Here is a 24,999-nt window from a genome sequence, read left to right on the forward strand (position 1 = left end):
CCACTGGCTATCTGGCAAACAGGCTACACTCTAGGCAGTCTCTTCTGCTGATGTGTGTGGGTCTGGTAGTCGTATTCTCTCTATTTCACTCTTTTCCTTTCGGCATGGTTAATACCTGCCTGGCACCGGAACAAACTCTTTATATCTACCTCTCTAATAAATACCGCTACAAGTTTATGTAGCTAATTATTCAACACATTCAGTTGAAGTCGGAAGTTGACATACACCTAAGCCAAATATATTTAAACTCAGTTTTACACAATTCCTGACATTTAATCCTAGTAAAAATTCCCTGTCTTATGATCACCACTTTATTTTAAGAATGTGAAATGTCAGAATAATATTAGAATGATTTATTTCAGCTTTTATTTCTTTTTCAGTTCTGCCCACAAATTTTCTATAGGATTGAGTTCAGGGCTTTGTGATGGCCACTCCAATTCATTGACTTTGTTGTCCTTAAGCCATTTTGCCACAACTTTGGAATGGTGTTCTTCGGCTTGCAAGCATCCCTCTTTTTCCTCCAAACATAACAATGGTCATTATGGCCAAATAGTTTTATTTTTGTTTCATCAGACCGGAGGACATTTCTGCAAAAAGTACGATCTTTGTCCCCATGTGCAGTTGCGAACTGTAGTCTGGCTTTCTAATGGCGGTTTTGGAGCAGTGGCTTCTTCCTTGCTGAGCAGCCTTTCAGGTTGTCGATATAGGACCCGTTTTACTGTAGATATAGATACTTTTGTACCGGTTTCCACCAGCATCTTCACAAGGTCCTTTGCTGTTGTTCTGGGATTGATTTGCACTTTTCGCACCAAAGTACGTTCATCTCTAGGAGACAGAACGCGTCTCCTTCCTGAGCGGTATGATGGCTGCGTGGTCCCATGGTGTTTATACTTGCGTACTATTGTTTGTACAGATGAACGTGGTACCTTCAGGCGTTCGGAAATTGCTCCCAAGGATGAATCAGACTTGTGGAGGTCGACAATCTTTTTTCCTGAGGTCTTGGCTGATTTCTTTTGATTTTTCCCATGATGTCAAGCAAAGAGGCACTGAGTTTGAAGGTAGGCCTTGAAATACATCCACAGGTACACCTCCAATTGACTCAAATGATGTCAATTAGCCTATCAGAAGCTTCTAAGGCCATGACATCATTTTCTGGAATTTTCCAAGCTGTTTAAAGGCACAGTCAACTTAATGTATGTAAACTTCTGACCCACTGGAATTGTAATACAGTGAATTATAAGTGAAATAATCTGTAAACAATTATTGGGAAAATTACTTGTCATGCAGAGTAGACGTCCTAAGCGACTTGCCAAAACTGTAGTTTGTTAACAAGAAATTTGTGGTGGTTGAAAAACAAGTTTTAATGACGCCAACCTAAGTGTATGTAAACTTCAGACTTCAACTGTATATACTGAATAGCTCAATTTACAGAATGTGTGACTGCTTTCAAGGGGATTTGTTGGGTGTTATAACTGGATACACCAGCTGAAAACCTTAACCCACTTTGGGATTACTGGTTTAATGCATCTTATCTCCCAGGTCTCGGACCGTCAATGTTAATAAACTAGTATAACCTACAGCATATTACCCAAACAACATTAATGGTACAGATGTTAATTTCACTTTTTATTTGTAATTCTTGAACGTGCTTCAAGGTTTTCCACAAGCATGATAATAACATGGTACATCTGTGAATTTCATACTTAACTTGTTTAAATACTAAGCTCAGACTTCTAAATAGAAACCATAAATTGTGAAGAATAAGAGTTGTGTATGGAATTGTATTTTTGTAGGCACTTTCCATTCAAATATCAAACCAGGAAAAAAATAAAAATAAAATGCACAATCTGGAAAAAATAAATCACAATTGCTTTTCATTTTGTTTCTACATCAAAGAATCACCACTACATTTTCAAGAAAGTCATACTTCCAGTTCATGGCATTCACAGGCAAGCAAGTGGAGAAAGGAGGACTGGGAATGGGGTAGGATAGGATGGGATGGAGATGGAATGGGACTGTTGGGCATCAAAAGAGGGAGGGGCCTTTCGAATAGCCTCTGGACGAGGAGCCAGCTTGGCTGTCCTCGAAGTAGCTCTGCTCGATGCGGCGGCAGAAGGCCAGCAGGTTGCTGTAGCTCTTGATCTTCTCGCCCAGCTCGTCGCTGGTGAGTCGTGTGGTCAGGATGGTGAAGAGGTGGCCGAACACCAGTGCATCCAGCTCAGTGGGTCTGAGGACAAAGGGAACCTTTTATAACCCATAAAAGTTTGAGCATGGGCTCAGCATGATTGACACAAACATACTTTTTTTTTTAAAAGGAGATCAGATTCACCAAGCCAATTTCGTATTTGTATTTTCAAGATATGAAAAGCATAGAGGGGGGTAGATGGTATATAAGCACAGACAGTGGCCGAGACAGGGCTTAAGTCCCGTAGTCAAGGCCTAGTTCCAATATTTGTGGCTTGTATGGCTCAGTTTGTGGGCTTGTAGGTTAGTTTTCTAGGACCACACATATGTAAAATGTATGCGCGCATGATAAAAGTGTCTGCTAAATGGCATATTATTACAGTGCCTTCAGAAAGTACTGTATTCACACCCCTAGATTTTTTCCACATTTTGTGTTACAGCTCAAATTTAAAATAGATTGAGTTTCTGTTATGGGCCTACACACAATTACTGAAGAAGTATGGCTGTACGCCCAGCCTCTGGGAAAGAGCTTGACAGCATTGGCTAACATCTTCATTAACCTGTTAGGGCTAGGGGGCAGTATTTGCACGGCTGGATAAAAAAAATGTACCCGATTTAATCTGGTTACTAATCCTACCCAGTAACTAGAATATGCATATACTTATTATATATGGATAGAAAACACTCTAAAGTTTCTAAAACTGTTTGAATGGTGTCTGTGAGTATAACAGAACTCATTTGGCAGGCAAAACCCTGAGACATTTTCTGACAGGAAGTGGATACCTGATGTGTTGTATTACCTTTAAACCTATGCCATTGAAAAACACAGGGGCTGAGGAATATTTTGGCACTTCCTATTGCTTCCACTAGATGTCACCAGCCTTTACAAAGTGTTTTGAGTCTTCTGGAGGGAGATCTGACCGAACAAGAGCCATGGAACGATGATGGCCCATTAGACACCTGGCGCGCGAGTTCATGTTGGATACCATCGTTCCAATACGTTATAAAAGAGTATGCATTCGTCCACCTTGAATATTATTCATGTTCTGGTTAAAAAAGGCCCTAATGATTTATGCTATACAACGTTTGACATGTTTGAACGAACGTAAATATATTTTTTTCCCTCGTTCATGACGAGAAGTCCGGCTGGCTTAGATCATGTGCTAACAAGACGGAGATTTTTGGACATAAATGATGAGCTTTTTTGAACAAAACTACATTCGTTATGGACCTGTGATACCTGGAAGTGACATCTGATGAAGAGAATCAAAGGTAATGGATTATTTACATAGTATTTTCGATTTTAGATCTCCCCAACATGACGTCTAGTCTGTATCGCAACGCGTATTTTTCTGGGCGCAGTGCTCAGATTATTGCAAAGTGTGATTTCCCAGTAAGGTTATTTTTAAATCTGGCAAGTTGATTGCGTTCAAGAGATGTAAATCTATAATTCTTTAAAATGACAATATAATATTTTACCAATGTTTTCTAGTTTTAATTATTTAATTTGTGGTGTTGACTTGACTGCCGGTTATTGGAGGGAAACGATTTCCTCAACATCAATGCCATAGTAAAACGCTGTTTTTGGATATAAATATGAACTTGATAGAACTAAAAATGCATGCATTGTCTAACATAATGTCCTAGGAGTGTCATCTGATGGAGATTGTAAAAGGTTAGTGCATCATTTTAGCTGGTTTTGGTGACCCTGTCTTTGAATTGACAAAACATTACACACAACTCTTGTAAATGTACTGTCCTAACATACTCTAAATTTATGCTTTCGCCGTAAAACCTTTTTGAAATCGTAAAACGTGGTTAGATTAAGGAGATGTTTATCTTTCAAAGGGTGTAAAATAGTTGTATGTTTGAAAAATTTGAATTTTGACATTTATTTGGATTCAAATTTGCCGCTCTTGAAATGCACCTGCTGTTGATGGAGTGCACCACGGGGGGGACGCTAGCGTCCCACCTAGCCCATAGAGGTTAACCTGGAGAAGAAGCGTGGAAACAGTTACTATTACAACTATGTGGAAACACTGGCCTGAGAGATGAGAGAAATCCAGCCACACTTTGTTTTTGTTAAACTAGTGTCTGACAAATCCTAATATAATTTCGGACCAAAACCCCATGTAAGTCAATCTCCCCTGTTTAGCATGTTTTGAATGCCATGCCCAAATGGATTGTGTTGCTGAATTAATTTGTTTACAATTCTTTTGAAGATTTGGGCATGACATTTAAAACATGCTAAACATGGGACATTGATTTACATGAGGTTTTTTACAGAAAATGCTGACATTAACAATAATTGGCACTGCCTAGTTAAACAAAACCAAAGTGTGGTAGAATTCTGTTTCTTTAAATTTTGACCAATTAATGAAAGGAAAATGTTAAATGTCACATCAAGGATTCAACCCCTTTGTTATGGCAAGCCTAATAAAATCAACTATATAAAAATATTCCACAAACATACATCCTGTTTGCAACAAGGCACTAAAGTAATACTGCAAAAAAATGTGTCAAAGCAATTCACTTTTTGTCCTGAATACAAAGTGTTATGTTTGGGGCAAATCCAATACAACACATTACTGAGTACCACTCCATATTTTCAAGCATAACATGTTATGGGCATGCTTGTAATCATTAAGGATGGGGGAGTTTCAGGATAAAAAAGAAATGGAGCTAAGCACAGGCAAAATCCTAAAGGAAAAGGGTGTTCAGTCTGCTTTACACGGGACACTGGGAGATTTATAAACTTTTCAACACGATAATAACGTAAAACACAAGTCCAAATATACACTGGAGTTGCTTATCCGTGAATGTTCTTGAGTGGTGTAGTTACAGTTTTGACTTAAATGGTTGTCTAGCAATGATCAACAACCAATTCGACAGAGCTTGAAGAATTTTGAAAATAATAAATGGGCAGGTATTGTACAATTCAAGTGTGCAAAGCTCTTAGACTAACCCAGAAAGACTCACAGCTGTAATCGCTGCCACAGGGGATTCTAACACGCATTCACTCAAGGTTGTGAATACTTATGTACCGTAATTTCCGGACTATTGAGCACACCTGAATATAAGCCGCACCCACTGAATTAAAAAAATATATATTATTTTGAACATAAATAAGCCGCACATGTCTATAAGCCGCAGGTGCCTACCGGTACATTGAAACAAATTAACTTTACACAGGCTTTAACGAAACACGGCTTGTAACAAAAATAAATAGGCTTTAACGAAACACGGCTTGTAACAAAAATAAAATAGGCTTTAACGAAACACGGCTTGTAACAAAAAATAAAAAATGAGCAGTAAACAGTAGCCTACCAAGAAAGTCATTGGTCACTATCTTCCTCCTCCTGTGCACTGAAACCACTGAAGTCATCTCCTTCGGTGTCGGAGTTGAATAGCCTCTGAATTGCTTCATCCGATATTGGATCGTTTTCATTGTCGCTCTCGTCACTGTTTGACCTTAACCCGTTCGGCAATTTCATTGGTCTAATGAAAGCTTCATGCCGCCAAAAAACTAAGCACGTCACAGAATGTGTTTTTTTGGAGAGAAAAAATGTGAAAGCGGGAAAAATCCATATATTAGCTGCGTCATTGTTTAAGCCGCGAGGTTCAAAGCGTGGGAAAAAAGTTGCGGCTTATAGTCCGGAATTTACGGTAAATTAGATATATTTCTGTATTTCATATTAAATCAAAATCATGTTCACTGTCATTATGGGGTAGTGTGTGTAGATAGATAGATTAGGAAAAAAGTAATCAATTTTGAATTCAGCCTGTAACAAAATATGGAATAAGTCAAGGGGTATGAATACTTTGATGGCTCTAGATCCAAATCATACAGCAAATAAGGCTGTCATTTGTCACCATGTCCATGTGTGGGAGACATTACCATTTAAAAGGCAACATGCCATACCATTGATGGATTCACAAAGACCTTACATATTTATTCTATGCACAACAATGTATTATGTTGACTACTCTCTTTCTCTGCTCTAGACAAGGTCAGCACAGGCAGTCAGTCAATTATACCACATCACACTCTGGCAGCTTTGTAATGGCGTTTAAGATTTCACCCTTACTGGCAATCTTAATTTTTATTACAGCAAGTTATTGTCCTCTCTTCTAGCATTTGACAAGGCCAGGATGTCATTACCAGATTAATTTTCTGGATCAAACGCGCCAAATAAATGGACATTTTGGATATATAACGACGGAATTAATCGAACAAAAGGACCATTTGTGATGTTTATGGGACATATTGGAGTGCCAACAGAAGAAGCTCTTCAAAGGTAAGGCATGAATTATATGTTATTTACGAGTTTTGTGTCGCGCCTGGCGGGATGAAATATGATTGTCTGTGTTTGTTTGATGGGGTACTGTCCTCAGATTATAGCGTGGTTTGCTTTCGCCGTAAAGCCTTGTTGAAATCTGACACGGTGGCTAGAATAACAAGAAGTTCAGCTTTAATTTGGTGTATTGCACTTGTATGAAAGTTTAAAAAAAAATGTATTTGGCGCTCTGCCATTTCACCGGATGTTGTCAAATCGATCCCGTTAACGGGATTTCAGCCATAAGAAGTTAATGCTCCCTGACTGTGTAGCTTTCATTTAGGTGATTTTTAGCGAGCTAGACACAGTCCCAAAAAAACTTTATGGGTCCATTATCATTTCTACACAGTTTTCATTTGGTTTAGTCATTTTAGTCGTGGACCGGATCCTTGTTTGACACCCCTGATATTGACCATTTGTGGGCTCCAGCAGGTAATGCCGCCACCTGCAGCACATTCATTATGGTGTTACAGTGAGTATGAATCCCACTGCTCCTTTGTATGTCTCCAATTCCAATATCACTTCTCTCATTTGGTTTCTTTTCAAGGGCCGGCAGGTAGCATAGCGGTTAGGAGTGTTGGGCCAGTAACCAAAAGGTCGCTGGTTCAAATCCCTGAGCCGATTAGGTGAAAAATCTGATATGCCCTTGAGCAAGGCACTTAACCCAAATTGCTCCATGGTCCCCCTCAATAATGGCAGATCCCTGGCCATTACTCCACTCTCCGAGGGTGTCTCAAGAGTGAGATATGCAAAAAATTCATTTAATTTACATTTGTGAAATAGGACAGATGTCAGCATCAACCGATATATTGTTATTTGTCTATCAGAATAAATAAAAAAGTATGCAAAGACAATTGTATAAACTTACTGCTTATTGAAGAAGTATGGCTGTGTGCCCAGCCTCTGGGAAAGAGCTTGACAGCATTGGCTAACATCTTCATAAACCTGGAGAAGCGTGGAAACAGTTACTATTACAACTATGTGGAAACATTGCATGAGATGGGAAATCCAGCCACACTTTGTTTTTGTTAAACTAGCCACTGACAGCAAATGCTAATATTAGCATTTTCAGACCAAAACCCCTTGCAAGTCAATCTCCCATGTTTAGCATGTTTTAAATGTCATGCCTAATGGATTGTGTTGCTCAATTCATTTGTTTACAATTCTATTGAGAAGATTTTGGCATGACATTTAAAACATGCTAAACATGGGACATTGATTTACATGAGGTTTTGAACAGAAAATGCTGACATTAGCATTAATTGGCAGTGACTAGCTAAACAAAACCCAAGTGTGGATTGCAGTAATTCTTTGTCTATAGACTGCTTTCAAGGAAACAAATAATACATCTGTAAAATAGCTGAACTGATTGTAGTTCAGGTACTATGGTGTTCTTTTTCAGCTGAGGTTGGCATCTCAGGGCGCTAATCTCTGGTGGACAGACTGTTACAAATTGTATCCTAATGTCTGTCAAAAGACTGTGGGATGCAACACTAACAAGCAACAGTTTCGTCACTGATTATTTGAACCAATCGGAATTTAGCGGGTGAGCGTTTATTTTGAAGTTCGCTATACTCGAGTTCAGTGGGTTGAGTCACTGACGGGGATCTTCCTGTCTGGTTTTGCGCCCCCTTGGCTTCGTAAGGTGGGGGAAATCATCATGGGCTATACCCAGCCTTGTCTTAAGGTAGTAAGTCCCCCACCCCGTCTCAGTCGCCAGTATGCTGCAATAGTCTGTCGGGGGGGGTCACTCTGTTCTATGTGGTGTAATATCTCACACTCACATTTACTCCCGAGGTGCTGACCTGTTGCACCCTCTAAAACAAGTGATTATTATTTGACCCTGCTGGTCATTTATGAACATTTGAACATCTTGAAGAACAATCTGTCCTTAATGGCCAAGTACTGGTAATCTCCACCCGGCACAGCCAGAAGAGGACTGCAGAGCCTGGTTCCTCTCTAGGTTACTTCCTAGGTTCCCGTCTTTCTCTGGAGTTTTTCCTAGCCACCATGCTTCTACATCTGCATTGCTTTCTCTTTGGGGTTTAAAGCTGGGACTCCATATAAGCACTTTGACATCTGCTGATGTAAAAATGGCTTTGTAAATAAATATGGTTGAGGGAAAACTTGGCCCATAGACTTCCACTACTTGTTCTAGTATCTTTTCTCATACATCTCCCCCAAAAACCTTATGGAGTATCTGACGAAATTACACAAGATTTTAGTTCTGGGCTTCCGAGACAGGGCACTGACCTGCTCCAGGCTCTTCCCTGCCCAGCCAATGGCATTCATCTTACGACGGACCTCCCACTGCTTCTGATAGGCCAGGATTTGGTTGAGGGGCCAGGAGTATGGGCTGCTGTATCTCGGCCTGGAGATCTACAGATATGAGGCTGAGGTGAGATTAAAGAAGTTTCCACATTTTGAACTTTGTCTGGCTTAAGTTTGGTGGTCCTTGTAAACAAAATTTGGTTGTTTTTGTAATTAAAGACAAACACTAAAAGATACTTCAAACGCAATTACGCCACTGCCAAAGATAAATATTTTATTAGCTTTATAGACAGACCCAGGTTCAAATATTATTATATTTCCCGATTGGTGGAGTGCTGCAGAGATGGCTGTCCTTCTGGAAGATTTTCCCATCTCCACAGAGGAGAACTCTGGAACTCTGTCAGACTGACCATCAGGTTCTTGTCACATCCTTGACCAAGGCCTTTCGCCCCCGATTGCTCAATTTGGCCTGGTGGCCAGCTCTAGGAAGAGTCTTGGTGGTTCCAAACTTCTTCCATTTAAGAAAGATGGAAGCCACGGTGTTCTTGGGGACCTTCAATGCTGCAGAGATTTTTTGGTACCCTTCCCCAGATCTGTGCCTCGACACAATCCTTTCTCTGAGCTCTACAGACAATTCCTTTGATCTCATGGCTTAGTTTTTGCTCTGACATGCACGGTCAACCGTGGGACCTTATCTAGACAGGTGTGTGCCTTTCCAAATCATGTCCAATCAATTTAATTTACCACAGGTGGACCCCAATCAAGTTGTTGAAAAATCAAGGATGATCAATGGAAACAGGATGCAACTAAGCTCAATTTTGAGTCTCATAGTAAAGTGTCTGCATACTTATGCAAATAATATCAGATTTGTTATAAATTTGCAAACATTTCTAAAAACCTGTTCGCTTTGTCATTATGGGGTATTGTGTGTAGATTGAGGATATTTATTTATTTTTCATCCATTTTCAAATAAGGCTAACGCAACAAAATTTGTAAAAAGTCAAGGGGTCTGAATACTTCCCAAATGCACTGTATACATTAGTGGTCCATGGGTCAGCTATGTTCACCCGCACCCGTCCGCAATTCCTAATATAACCCATCCACAACTGCCCAACTATGTGATAGTGAAAATCTGAGGCCTGCACCCGACCGTAACCTGTTTAATATAGAAAATGCGCTGTAGGCTACAGTCAAAGACACGGAACGATTTTTTGACAGGCAGGACATTCTTTTGCCCGATTTACATATGTTCCTGCTTAAAATTACATTTCCGACAGTTTGGTAGGCTATTTGTTAGTCAACTAATTAGATACATGCAGCTTCTCTTCGGTCATATGTTTCCCTAGAAGGCTAAATAAACCCTTGGTCACCAAAATGTAAGATCTATAGATCTACGCCTTCCCTGTGGCTCAGTTGGTAGAGCATGGTGTTTGCAACGCCAGCACGGTGTGTGCAATGCCAGGGTTGTGGGTTCGATTCCCACGGGGGGGCCAGTACAAAGAAATAAATACATTTAAAAAATGCATGAAATGAAAATGAAATGTATGTATTCACTACTGTAAGTCGCTCTGTATAAGAGCGTCTGCTAAATGACTAAAATGTAAATGTCTATAGAAAGAGTGCTTACATTTTAGTCATTTAGCAGACGCTCTTATCCAGAGCGACTTACAGTAGTGAATACATACATTTCATACATTTTCATTTCATGCATTTTTTTTTTGTACTGGGCCCCCTGTGGGAATCAAACCCACAACCCTGGCATTGCACACACCATGCTGGCGTTGCAAACACCATGCTCTACCAACTGAGCCACAGGGAACTGAGCCACTTTAATCTACATCGATAAAGTTCTGTCATCTCGGCTTCTTCCGCGGAGCAAAGACGTTTAGGGACCAGGGAGAAAATGCAACAACAAAAATGGAAAGATTTTCTGTGCAAAATGTCCAAATGGCATCAATTTGGCCAGTTGTAAAGAAATAAAAAATAAAAAGATGTGAAAACCCAACATGTTTCTGATAAGATTTCAGCTGGATGCATGCATATTTTGTGGTTGAAATACTATCAGGTTTTATGATGCTGATAAAGATAGCATCTCTACAGTCGGTACCTAACGGGGCATTTGCATAAGATACTGAAAAAAAGTGTCTATTTCTCCACTCCTGTTCTCGAGTCAATTTTAACTACATTTGGTTTAACATTTTACTGCAAGAAATGCTTAATTCTGCAGGAGTTAATATAAGGCTATGTGAGAGGTTAATAGGAAAAAACATTCATTGCTACAGAATGTAGTAATTTTGTCAAAACGCATATCAAATGAGATATTGTTTAACTAAAATGTAAAAACAATTTAAACTGAGCCATGTTGGTTTAAAAAGCTGACTCTTCCAAATGAAAAATGTATCACTTTGTCCTTGAAATGATTACGTGATCCTGTCGTCAAATCATCGATTCTTTCACACACCCTTGACTGCAGTTCACAATGTTCACAGCCTTTAAATGTTCTTCTATTTTTCTGTCTTATTGGATCATGTTGTCAGGCATGGTTTGTCTAACAGATGTTATTTCTATGTAAAATATTCTGTAACAACTGTTGTATTTGTGCTCAATGGTGGATCTATTCATAATTATTTAAGAGATGATTGGATCCTGATTTCAGTTTCCAGTTAACACGTGAACAGTAGGCTACAGTTCCCCTGATGTGCCATAGGCTTATTTGATGTACCCGTCTTGTGACCGTCTAATTTGTATAGCGCCTCAATCATCACACATAAGATAGCTGGCACTGCCATCATACTCTTACCACTACACCAAATATTTCCTAAACTTTACTTTACTGGCCCTTCCCTCTTTATTTTTCAACTCTCCATTTCGCAGCTTTTCTCTTATTGAATTAAACTCTGATATTCCTTTTTGCCTCCGTTGATCGTAAACCTAATTTGCCGATTAGCGTGTAGGCTATCTGGTGTACGTACATTTAGGCCCTAAAGCTTACGCACTTACACACCAGATAGCCTAAAATTATGAAAGAAAAACCTCAATGTAGCCTATAGATATAAATTGCAAAAGAATGATACACATACATTTTTTTAAGGTTTTGTTTTCTCCTTATTCAACCTGCACTCCACCCACCCACCCTTCATTCACACAATAATGACCCTGAACCTGCCTGTGGGTTATGAGTCAACCCGCGCATCACTAATACAAATGATGGCATTTTAGTGTTCACAAAACAACGATGGGCACGTTTATTCAAAAACTGAAATATTTGAACATGTATAGATTTTTGTAGAAAAATTAATCAGGCCCATATTCAAATATGAAAAAGCTTTGTATAAATTAATTTATCCTTGTTACATGACAATTGAAAGTCTTAAGTTCATTTTCTCATGTTGCGTTTTACATGAAAAGGCATTTTACTATCAAAGCGCACTAAGCCCTCCAGTCAGCCCTGACAAAATAGCCTATGCTATTTTACCCATTTCAATTAGCGATTATAGGTGCGCACCTAACAGAGGTTCCACAAGACCTTTTCACAGATTAATGCAAAAACACTCACCATAAAATAAAAAAAACAGAATCAGTTCTATCATGGCGAACATCCAACTTCTCTTTCACTGTTGCAGTTAGTATTCTCTGGTAGGTTTTGGCTAACCTAAAAACAACTGAACACTGTCTGCCTCTGTATTTGTCAGTTTGATTAGTCAAGGAATGAAAGAGAAACTTATGACATATTAGAGTAATGAAAACATTTCAAATGCCCATCCCTAACATTGAAGATGAATGAATGTCAACCGGGGGAGAAAATTTACACCGATTTTAGAAACTAAGACAAAAGTCACAGCTGATGGCGGCAATAAAAGGGCTATGGAGAGGGCAATGAGGGGGACCCAGCGGTGTGTGTGAGGGCCTACTAAACGGAAGCTCAGTAAAGCATGGCTCATTTATGAGAGGGGGCCATGGCCGAGGCTGCAGCCTAATGAAGAAGATGAATGCTCAGGGAGAGCACTCACCTCGGTCGCCGTGGTATCATCACACCACTGGATATACAACTGCATAGAGGAAAGAGGGATATAAAGGATGAACACAGAGAGAACATGGAGGGGAAGGAAGGAGGGAAAGGGAAGGATATAAGGCAAGAGGTATAAAGAGAAGAAAATTTGAGAGAAGGGGGGTATACAGGGGGATTTGAGATGGGGAAAATTTGAAAATAAACAAAGGGAGGAAAAGTAGTGGCGAGCAGTGAAGGATAAAGGATCTAGGGGGAAGAACATTTCTCACAGAGTACATTGTGTCATTGCTTGATTATACTTAAGGAGCAAAGGATTTCAATGAATACTATAAAAAGTCTAAAATCACATGTAGATAATCAAATATATACAAAATCATGTCAAGGATATGCTCATGACATTTCAAACAACTTCTTGTTGTAACCACACGAGTCCCTTGCCAAGCACTTCCTTTATCTGACAGGATTATAGAGGGCTTTATCAGCATAAATACCCACACATTCAGTATGTAATGGATTATTCCTTCCTGTTGAGAGGTTTCTCTACTGTACCTCAGCGGTGAGCAGCATGTTGTTGACCAGCTCCATGTAAGCTTTCATTTCAGCCCTCTGAACGTCATCCAGACCATCACTGAGGGAGTGACCCTGGAGAGAGAGAGATAAGCAGTGATGAGTGTGTGTGACATACGAGTGTGTGTGTATGTGTGTGCGCACACGAGGGTGTAGCGTAGCAGGATGCTTAGATAAGCAAGCAGTCATAACAGTAAAGCTTTCAGAAAGTATTCACACCCCTTGACTTACTCCACATTTTGTTGTTACAGCCTGAATTCAAAATGGATCAAATAATTTCTCACCCATCTACACACAATAACCCCATAGTGACAGTGAAAACATGTTTAGAAATTTCAGCAAATTTACAAAAAATGAAATATGTCGATATCTCATTTACATAAGTATTCACACCCCTGGGTGTGAATCACCACAAATGGGTTGAATACTTGACTCAAGACATTTGATTACAGGTTTTTATTAAATTCATTTAAAAAATGTCTAATGCCAAAGTGGATTTGTTTTTATAGGTTATTGTGTCTAGGCCAGCGACAAAATGTAAACGTGATCCATTTTAAATTCAGGCTCTAACACAACAAAATGCATGTATGTGAGAGTTGTAGGGAGTGATTGATGACTGATCTTAAAGAGAACAGGGTCCTGCTTCTCATTCATAAGGCTCACTTACCTTTGCCTTGGTAAACTGGACTATGGGCCCTAGCTCAGACACGACCTGATTTCCCACATGAACAAAGGGGACTTTACCTGAAGGGAGAGGAATAAGCCATATAAAAGTTAAATGTAGTGACAAAGGGAAAGAAGAGAGAGAGATTATAGAATGCATATTTTAACCTCTCCTCTGTAAATAAGAATCGTCTCCAATGTCGTTACTCAAAACTGCACAGTAGGCTGCACTGAGTACAGAGCTAATCAAATCCAGAACATTTAGTAAAGTGTCTGAGTGGGTTTGACTGGGCAAAAATCAATAATGAAGCTTGAGTCTCTTATGTGTTGGTTTTGAGAGTTCAGCTAACCTGTTTGCTTACCTTGAATCCCATACAAGAAAACATTACACAGAAATTGTGGTAATATTGAATTACATTTGCAAATCACATCCTAAGTCAAACACCAGGCTACATTACAGTGTATTGGATCCTCCAAATCCCAGGTAGGCTATGGTGTTATTTATGTTCATTCATTTTGAGCCAACAATTCCTATGATAATTCAGTGTGGAAATTAATTTTGTCCTTTAATTGAATCTGACAGATTTTTTTTGCAACATTATCTGCAAGATGGTCGGTTATGAGAGGAGGCTGGAAAAGGAAACTAAGGATTCACACTCCCATAAAATAAATATAATCTCCAACTGGCATAATTCAATGTAAATGCAGTGATTAAAATCATTGAGGTTCTTCAGTTAAAAACAGCCTAAAATGTATGATTCCTAAATTCATTAGAAGTTCTCCTGGTATTTTTCAGATGCTAGATTCAGTAATTGAGAGAATAATTTATAGCATGATTGAAATTTATCTGAGAGCAGCAACCCTAGTCATGGTTTTACAGTCATCCTTTATCGGTCTGAATGTAATGTGTGATGCTCCGACAAAAGGCCTGTCCACATCCAGGGGATAAAGATTTACACTACAGATATACACATACCCAACATGCTGACCACACCGCTCGCATTACGTGCACGAGTATTGCAAAATAAACTTACACATACATATTATTCAATCATTGCGTCAATGAGCGTCTGCGTAGCCAGGCACTAAAATAGAACTTGGTTCTATTTGTAACGCTTGATGCGCTGCAAATCCTACCTCTCCCATCTCCTCATTGGTTTTTAGGAGCATATGCCCACGTGGGTAATTGAAAGATGAACTGAGGTCCACACTCCAGTCCAGTTGGTGGTGGTAATGGACCTTAAAGTTGGTTGCCAACCGCCATTTAAGTCCAAAGAAGAAGTAGGCGGAAGGAGGCGAGATGACTAGAAACAAACCCTTTTATCTGTGGATTAATTGTCGGAGTGCATTTCAGGTAAAATAACAACCCAATGCTTATATCCCAGCTAGCTAAATTGCCATGAATGTTTAATGCTTTTCAACCTGTCCCCAAATTAATATAGTTGGTTCAGAGTTTGTTTTGATATTTCAACCTGCGGGTCCTGTTCATGTCTGGTGTGGGTGGACAAAAATCTGCATGCGCACGATGGTATACACGCGCGCCCGGTCTAGTCAGCATGTAACAGGAAAGGCTCTCTTGGCCATGTACACATATGGGATGTATAAACAGCTGGTCAAGTTATAGAAAAGCACAAGCATAGACCTGAGGGAGGGAGGGCACAAACTTTTTTCAATAGCATGGAGAACTCACCAGATGGGGACATGTACTCTGCGTTTGACCGACAGGACACATGAACAGGCAGATTGCACATCCTCAGATAAGCCTGAGACAAAAAAACAGCATTTCATATGAACTACACCTGAACAACACAGCTAGTTAACAATCTAAATGCAGTAATCAGTAGATCAAATAGCAACACATATGAACAGAAATCAAAACAGAATATGCTTAGCATTCATGACTGGTTTTCTTACTTTCTTCAAATGACATTCAAGGTAAATCAATATTTCAAGAACAAAATAGAATAATTGGGTTTAGGCCTATTTCCCGGGGAGACAAATTAATTCAGAAGGTTGTGTTCTAGCATGGACACAGCACCACTATCATTATTTTGGCAAGCACACTGACATTGGTTCCCAGAACAATTATAGCACTGTTGTGCAGAAGAAAAACAATATGGCTCCACTGCTTTTGACTACCTGAGCAGCACTACCAGTCATGCTAGAACCATTCAGCCTGAACACATATAGCCTAGGCTATTCACTGTACCACAAGGGCTCGACATTCCCACCTGCCCGGGGACCCCCTTCAAACCCTCCGGGCCAGTCAATCATCCACAGTAGCACACCTGCCTGATAATATAGACCATGTTAATATGGACCTAAAAGATAAAAGTTATCAATATGTTATTGGGATCATTTCTGGAGAGGAATATTACATTTTAATAGTTTCATACAAGACGGTGGATGTTTTTTTTTCTTCCTCCAAGCAATCAGTGTAAATATATTTTATTGTTGGTTATAAAATAATTTATAAACATGCACCTGTTAAACTGACCGTTAGAACTGTTAATCATGGATTGAATTTAAAAACTATGGTTGAAAGAGATGGGGGGGGGGGCAAAAGGAGTGCCTAATAAGTCTGGCTGCACATCTGACTGGCTAACTTACTGCAAATTGAGAAATTGTGTGACTAAACTCAACAAAAAGAGGAAGAAACTATTATGAAGCCAAGATCAATGATGAAAAAAAATCTTTCTGCCCATAATTTAATTTAAAGTACAAATTCAACTCCACCTTTCATTGAATCAGATGGCTTACTCATCACAAAACCAATTGATGTTGCAATTATTTTAATGATTACTTCAATGGCAAAGCCAATAATGAACAGTAAGACATCGTATTCATACATAAAACAAATAATGAAAGAAAAGCATTACGTTTTAATGTTGTAAAGTTAGTGGGAGTGGTGGAAAAATTGTTAGCAATCAATAATGACAAACCTCGAAGGTAAGCTGCTGAGGATGGTAGCTGACTATGGCCACTCCTATCTGTCATATCTTTAATCTGAGTCTAGAGGAAGGTTTATGCTCTTAGTTTTAGAGATGTAAAGATAATGGAGGGAAGCCAAAGTTATTCCGCAACCCAAGAGTGGTAAAGTGGCCTTTACTGGTTCTAACAGCAGACCTATCAGCTTGCTTCCAGCTCTTAGCAAACTGTTGAAAACAATATTGTTTGACCAAATACACCGCTATTTCTCTGTAAACAAATTGACAGACTTTCAGCATGCTTATAGTGAAGGGCACTAAACACGTACTTAACTGACACAAATGACTGATGATTGGTTGAAATAAATTCATAATAAGATGATTGTGGGATTAGATTTCAGTGCAGCCTTTGATATTATTGACCATAAACTGTTGTTGAGAACTTAAGCCATAAAAGATTTCAACCTCAGCTCTGAATCCATGATATGGCAATCCATCTAATAGAAATGAGAAGGTTTACTTAAATGCAGCTCTTTAGGTCCTCTATTCTTTTCGAATTTGACCAATGACCTGCCACCGGCATTAAAGCCTGTGTGTCCATGTATACTGATGACTCCATATACATGTCAGTAACCACAGCTGAAACCCTTAACAAGGAGTTGCAGTTTGTTTTGGAATGGGCGGCCAGTAATAAACTGGTCCTGAACATCTCTAAAACTAAGAGCATTTTTATTTGGTACAAATCATTCCCTAAGCTCTAGATCTCAGCTGAATCTGGTAATGAATGGTGTGGCTGTTGAACAAATTGAGGGGACTAAATTACTTGGTGTTGCCTTAGATTGCAAAATCGGTGATGGTCAAAACATATAGAGTCAATGGTTGTAAAGACGAGGAGAGGGGTGTTCATAATAAAGAGATGCTGTGCTTTTTTCGACAACATACTCCAAAAAGCAAGTCCTACAGGCTCTAGTTTAGTTTCATCTTGATTATTGTCCTGCCATGTGGTCAAGTGCTGCAAAGAAAGATGGGCTAATCAGAGGGCTAGTATACATACCAGTCTCTTGGCTAAGAGTTGAGGAGAGACTGACTGCATCACTCTTTTTATGAAACAAGAATATGTTAAATTCTAAATTGTTTGCAGAGTCAACTTACACAGCTCTGACACACACACTTACCCCACCAGACGTCTTTTCACAGACCCCAAATCCAATTCAAGAAACATACAGTATTAGAGCCATTATTGCATGGAACTCCCTTCTATCGCATATTGCTCAAATGAAGAGCACACCTGGTTAAAAAAACAAACAGATAAAGCAACACCGGCGCCGACAGAGATGGCCGCCTCGCTTCGCGTTCCTAGGAAACTGCAGTATTTTGTTTTTTATGTATTATTTCTTTCACCGTTACCCCAGGAAATCTTAAGTCTTATTACATACAGCCGGGAGGAACTATTGGTTATAAGAGCAACGTCAACTTACCAACATTACGACCAGGAATACGAATTTTCCGAAGCGGATCCTCTGTTTGGTCCACCACCCAGGACAATGGATCGGATCCCAGCAGGCAACCCAAAACAACAGTGCCGCAGAACGGGCAGACGGAGCGGTCTTCTGGTCAGGCTACGTAGACGGGCACATCGCCCACCGCTCCCGAGTATACTACTAGCCAATGTCCAGTAACTTGACAACAAGGTAGACGATATCCAGAGAGACTTGCAACATTCTCTTTTTTCACAGAAACATGGCTCACTCGGGATACGTTATCAGAGCCGGTACAGCCACCTGGTTCCTTCACGCATCACGCCAACAGAAACAAACATGTCTCTGGTAAGAAGAAGGGTGGGGGTGTATGCCTTATGATTAACGAGTCGTGGTGTGATCGATCATAACATACAGGAACTCAATAATGACCAATAAAATTTGATCTCACAACAACGCCTCTGCCATTTGACCTAAATATTTTGTGTGTAAGTATATGTAGGCTGTGTGCCATTATTAAATGTATGTAGTTCTGTCCTTGTTTATTCATGTTCTGTATTATGTCATATTTTATGTTTCATGAGGACCCCAGGAAGAGTAGCTGCTGTTTTCGCAATAGCTAATGGGGATCCTAATAAAATACAAAAATGTGGATCCTTTTTTTCATTGCTGAATCAGTATTCTTATGTCTCATGTATAGTGCCTTCAAAAAGTATTCACAACCCTCGACTTTTCCCAAATTTTGTTGTGTTGCAGCCTGAATGGATTAAATTTAACTAAAAATGAAAAGATCAAATGTCTTGAGTTCATAAGTATTCAACCCATTTGTTATGGCAAGCCTAAATCTGTTCAGCAGTGGAAATGTTCTTAAGTTGCATGGAATCACTGTGTGCAACAATAGTGTTTAACATGATTTTTGAATGACTACCTCATCTCTGTACCCCACACATACAATTATCTGTAAGGTCCCTCAGTCGAGCAGTTAATTTCAAACACAGATTCTACCACAAAGACCAGGGCTTATGTTTGGGGGAAATCCAACAACACGTCACTGAGTACCACTTCATATTTTCAAGCATGATAGTGGCTGCATCATGTTATGGGTATGCCTTCATCGGAAAGGACTAAGCAGTATTTTTTTAGGATAAAAAGAAACTTAGAGCTAAGCACAGGCAAAATCCTAGATGGAAAGCAGACTGAACCAGGTTTTCAACGGACACTGGGAGACAAATTCACCTTTCCGCAGGACAATAACCCAAAGCACAAGGCTCAATACACACTGGAGATGTTTACCAAAATGACATTGAATGTTCCCGAGTGGCCTAGTTACAGTTGACTTAAAATCAGCTTGACAATCTATGGCAAGACTTGAAAATGGCTGTCTAGCGATGATCAACAACCAACTTGACAGAGCATAAAGAAATGTTTCAAGAATAATGTGCAAATATGGTACAATCTAGGTGTGCAAAGCTTTTACATACTTAACCAGAAAGACTCACATGTATTGTCTCAAGGGGTTGAATGCATATGTTATGTCTAGTGTTTTCTTTCTCATTATTTTTGCAGTCAAATTACATATGAATATTAGGTGAAAGCAAAGAATGTCACCTTTTATTTGAGGGTCTCTGCATTACATTTTAGAAATAAAAGGCTACATAAAGTACTATCTAGTCATCTCATTTGTGAAAAAAGACAGTATTTGGACTAAATTCCATTTCAGTAGTCTAAAGGTTCGTATTTGGGATGGGAAACAGTTAGCATTTCTCATAGGAAAACATTTCAGACTTAGCCACCATGCTAATGTAAGTGTTGCTTCCGTCCCTCTCCTTGCCCCATCCTGGGCTCAGTCAGAGACCCTCTGAAAACGTCGACAACAGTCAGCCATAAGGCATTATTACCAGTCACTCCACAAAAGCCGTCTCAGAGCAGGTGAAGTCACCGATTGAAAGCTACTGACTAATTAAACACCAACTGACAAATCCCTAAGGACATTCTCTATGCAGAATTATCCTCGGGAAAGACACCACAGATATTTCTGCAAGCAAGACCTCAAGTTCTTTGGCATCAACACCGACACCTGAGAAGATGGCGCCCAGGACTATCTTCACTAACAGCAGGCACTTCGCAGCGGGCTGCTAACAAGCAAAACCACCCTGGCGCAACACTAAGTAGTAAAGAGCAAAAATGAAAGAACATCAGGACACCGCCGCAACATCTACAACGGGGTTCCCCAATAAGCAGCCGGTGGGCATAGTTAGGCCCGCGGGTGATTTTATTTGTCCCCCCAAGTCTTCTGAGCAAAAATTTTTGAATAAATATTTTATTTTATTCATTGTGAGATATAAGACTATAAAATCACCAGGAAATCAGCTCAAAGTGATTTCAATTCAGGAAATCTGTTCCTAAGTATTCCCACACATAAAGAGGCATATGTGATCATATCCCAATGTAATCAAGGTTTGAAATGATTCTATTTTTGTCAAATACTATATGTTTGGGATCTTGCAGTGTACAAATTATTTATAACTATGTTCCGGCCCCCCGACCCTCCGCTCAAGGAAAAAATTAAATAAAATCAGCCCACGGCTGAATGTAATTGGGGACCCCTAATCTGCAACAGCCGGGCCAGTCTACAAATATGACAACTATGGCCGAGTCTGCCTCTCAAGAGTGGACTTCACACCCACAGCAGACGCTGTGCTAAGACCTAACTCCACAAGGCACATGAAATCTATTGTCACCTGAGTCTGCGACAACGAATTGTCAAGATGTTGGTTTCAGACCCCGCTGGTGACAATGGCGCCCAACTGTCGGACAAGGCTCTTTTTGGTGAGGAGGTCAAAGGCGGGTGAATGTAGCAGACATGAGTCCAGCTCATGGTCTTGTGATGTGGGAATTTCCTGTTGGTCTAACACGTTGGTTTCTCCCCTGGAGACCCAAGTTCAGATCCCGTCCATGACACAGGCATGCACAGTTGTATACCAGATAGCTACAATAGTGCCAACAACGACAAGCAGCCATCATCTGCACAGGGGTTTCCACTCAAATTTTTTTCTTCCATATAACGATGACATCCATGAAGTTGTTGGATTTTAATGAAAACAGGTGTCTTATGAAAAGTTTTATCAAATTGTTTGATCAAATATGACAAACCCTATCAACACATTTGGCCATGTTTGATCGGAGGACTAGCTTCACGGGCCCCATGTACTGTATGGTCTTTTAAGGAGGCCTAGCCTATACCACAACATTTGTGTAACGGCTAATGCCAACGAGCCGACTCTTGGTTTCACATCCTATTTGGCTATGGCAAAGGCATAAACATTATCTTACCTGTACAGCAAGTGATGATGCACAATCTGATAGTAGTATCTGATCCTCTGAAAAAACAAACAGGCCAACAGACAGACATGCATTTGCACATTATAAAGTGACAAGATACACTGATACCTATGGCTCAAACAGTTATTAAAATTCTTAAAACATATATTCCTCTCTGATTCATTAACATCATTTTCCTCTATGGTTAGCAGTGCACTAATAGGCCACAACAATGTTGGGTTCAGGGCTTAAACCTAAACTAAAAACTAAACTAAACTTAATTAATAAAGTAAATAACTTTAGCATTATCCAACACATGAAGTAGGTATATGAACAGAGTGAATGACTTACCTCTCAGAGGCTGATACAAGGTGGCATTTTCAGGCCATGGCTCTGCAGCTGTGGGACAAAATATTCAGGAGAGCATTGGCAAAAGGTCACATTGAGGAGTTTGTCAGGTTGCAGAACAGTGACACTGTTGTGAGATGATGAATTTTGAGCTTGAGCCAATCTGAGAGGCAGCATCATAAAATGTTCCTGTGAGGATGATTGAATTTCAGAGGCCTAGTAGAACATTGCCTGGGGATCAGATCACCAACGTCTGGGAAATTACACTGTTTGATTCTGGAAATGGTCCTCTCAGGTCCTCTACAACCTAGAACATTGAATAAAATTAAATTTCAACATACTCTACCGATTGTCTGCGTGGTTGGTCCTTATGTGGCAAGAGATTTTAGACAATATATCCACAGTAAAGTATTATTAATCTGCTAAATTGTAAATGATTCGCTCCTATGGCCTATGTATTGCCTACCTCCTCATGCCTTTTGCACACACTGTATATAGACTTTCTTTTTTTCTACTGTGTCATTGATTTGTTTATTGTCTAATTGGCTGGTTTATTGTTTACTCCATGTGTAACTCTGTGTTTTCTGTGTCACACTGCTTTGCTTTATCTTGGCCAGGTCGCAGTTGTAAATGAGAACTTGTTCTCAACTAGCCTACCTGGTTAAATAAAAAGTGAAATAAAAATAAAACATTTAATAAAAAGTCTTTGGTTGTTACATTTGAAGCAGCGCACAGAGCGAGCAAAGTTGATACATTATATAATTTAATCGCCTGGCTAGCTAGCTACCAGTGTTGCCCCCGCCTCCCAGTTAGCACAGTGTCCTTCGCTCCAGCCTGCTGAACATCTGCCCTTGTCGTCACTAATGGAACTGCGGGAAATCAGTGCCCGACATGAGGGCAAAGCTAGATAGCTACCAGTGTTGCCCCCGTCTCCTGCCTACTGTTTACCGGAATCGTAGCTAAAACATGCAATCATGTCTTTCACTGAAGCCTTCCCTCATAGTCGTTAACAGCAGTGCCGGACAGGCGGGGGCAAACGACACTTTCTACCAGTGTTCTAATTAGCTAGCTACCATTGTTTCCCCGCCTCTTCTACTTCTTCTGTGGGGTTTATCGGCGGTTGGCATCTAACATTAACGCCACCTACTGTACTGGAGCGCCCACGCCTCTTTCCAGCGTACCAGAGCATTAAAAATGGAAGACAGAAGTATAAAGATAGGTTCATGAAGATGCAACAACACATCTGCCACGCTGATCCTCAACACAAGGGCCCCCAGGGGTGCATCTATAGTCCCCTCCTGTATTCCCCGTTCAACCCCCGACTGCGTGGCCAAGCTTGACACCAACACCATCATTAAGCCTGCCTATACCATAACTCCACCGCCACCATGGGGCACTCTGTTCACAGCATTGACATCAGCAAACTGAGTTGTCTGCGGTTGTGAGGCCGGTTGGACGCACTGACAAATTCTCAAAAACGACATTGGAGGTGGCTTATGGTAGAATAAATTAACTGCTCTCTGTCAACAGCTCTGGTGGACATTCCTGCAGTCAGCATGCCAATTGCACTCTCCCTCAACTTGAGACATATGTGGCATTGTTTTGTGTGACAAAACTGCACATTTCTGAGTGGCCTTTTATTGTCCCCAACACAAGTTGCACTTGTGTAATGATGCTGTTTAGTCAGCTTCTTGATATGCCACACCTGTCAGGTGGATGGATTATTTTAGCAAAGGAGAAATGTGAATTTGTGCACAAAATCGGAGAGAAATACGCTTTTTGTGGGTATGGAAAATTTCTGGGATTTTTATTCAGCTCACTTTACATGTTCGTTTATATTTTCGTTCAGTGTAGTTTGATATGGAAAGCTAGTTACCTCATTTGTCAGCGAAGTCGCAGACAAAAGGGAATCTTTGCACGGCTAGCTAGTGGCTAGCTTAGCTAGCATCTGATGCTAACTAACGACAAAACGAATGCTAATGACGTTAGCTTTATGTTGCAGAACACAAACTACACACATTACCTGCTATCTGGGAGACGAATGCCTCTGCAGCAAGAGACATGATGAAATCGGACAGAAATTCAAACCAGAATGGTGTAAAACAAAATGTGGCAAACAAGGTTAAGGGCACGCTTAGCGAAGAGTCATAAAGATGACGTCAGACGCAGTGGTACGTCGCGCCAGTTTTTCCTGCTCCAACTTTAGTTCAATCACAATCGTTCCGCCAACACGTCGCTCTGACCTCAGCCCATAGCCACACTCAGAGTAGGAATGCTGACCTGGGATCTGAGAAGGGGTCAGCTGCAGCCTGAACCAGTATGGTGGAAAAGGATACGATGAATAGGACAAAATCTCCTCTCTGCCCAGAAAGCTACTATTCACCAGTTCTGCTACCGTTATGTCAAGATACTAACCAAATATGCCTGCCCAGCCTGCAATTATCATTTACCTGCGTACTTCCAAAAATGGTTTAAATAAAAATGTACAAGCTACCACATTTTTTTTTATGTATCACGATTTTTTTGAAACTGTGTTGTGTTATACAAATGCAAAAAGAATGTTAAATATCCTTCCTCCCAATGAATTTTCTATGTGAGAATTGTCAGAACAATCAGAGATCATATGTCGTATATAATGTGATATGTTACAGGTTTGGTTCCGTATTGCCTGTAAAAAAAAATGAGGGACAACATCTGAAGAATTAAACACAACACAGGATATTTTTGATCTAGACAAAAAAATGTGTTAGCCTATTAAGTGTGGGTTCCTCCATCATATAACTGGTTAAGCAGAGACGTCTCTAATAACCTTTACATATTTGCATCTTAGCCCCCCTGTTTTGGGGTTTTCCAACATTTTGACAATTATCTACTTTTCTCATGATATTGCTGCA

At 40.0% G+C, this 24,999-nt stretch overlaps 1 protein-coding gene across 5 annotated transcripts; it reads right to left on the reverse strand.

Moving 5' to 3' along the window:
* Positions 1-1,613: 1,613 nt before the first annotated feature.
* Positions 1,614-24,467, reverse strand: mtx2 (metaxin 2). Of its 5 annotated transcripts, none has more exons than XM_014151203.2 (10): positions 23,054-23,096; positions 22,109-22,156; positions 21,770-21,816; positions 15,722-15,794; positions 14,036-14,112; positions 13,351-13,443; positions 12,803-12,841; positions 8,775-8,900; positions 7,390-7,466; positions 1,614-2,227 (listed from the first exon to the last, which is right to left on the reverse strand). In XM_014151203.2, the coding sequence occupies exons 1-10, from the start codon at positions 23,079-23,081 to the stop codon at positions 2,026-2,028; spliced, it is 810 nt and encodes a 269-aa protein (XP_014006678.1). In that variant the 5' UTR covers positions 23,082-23,096; the 3' UTR covers positions 1,614-2,025.
* Between the last annotated feature and the right edge of the window lie 532 nt (positions 24,468-24,999).

This window comes from Salmo salar, chromosome ssa17 (assembly GCF_905237065.1).
Source record: "Salmo salar chromosome ssa17, Ssal_v3.1, whole genome shotgun sequence".
Classification (NCBI taxonomy): domain Eukaryota; kingdom Metazoa; phylum Chordata; class Actinopteri; order Salmoniformes; family Salmonidae; genus Salmo; species Salmo salar.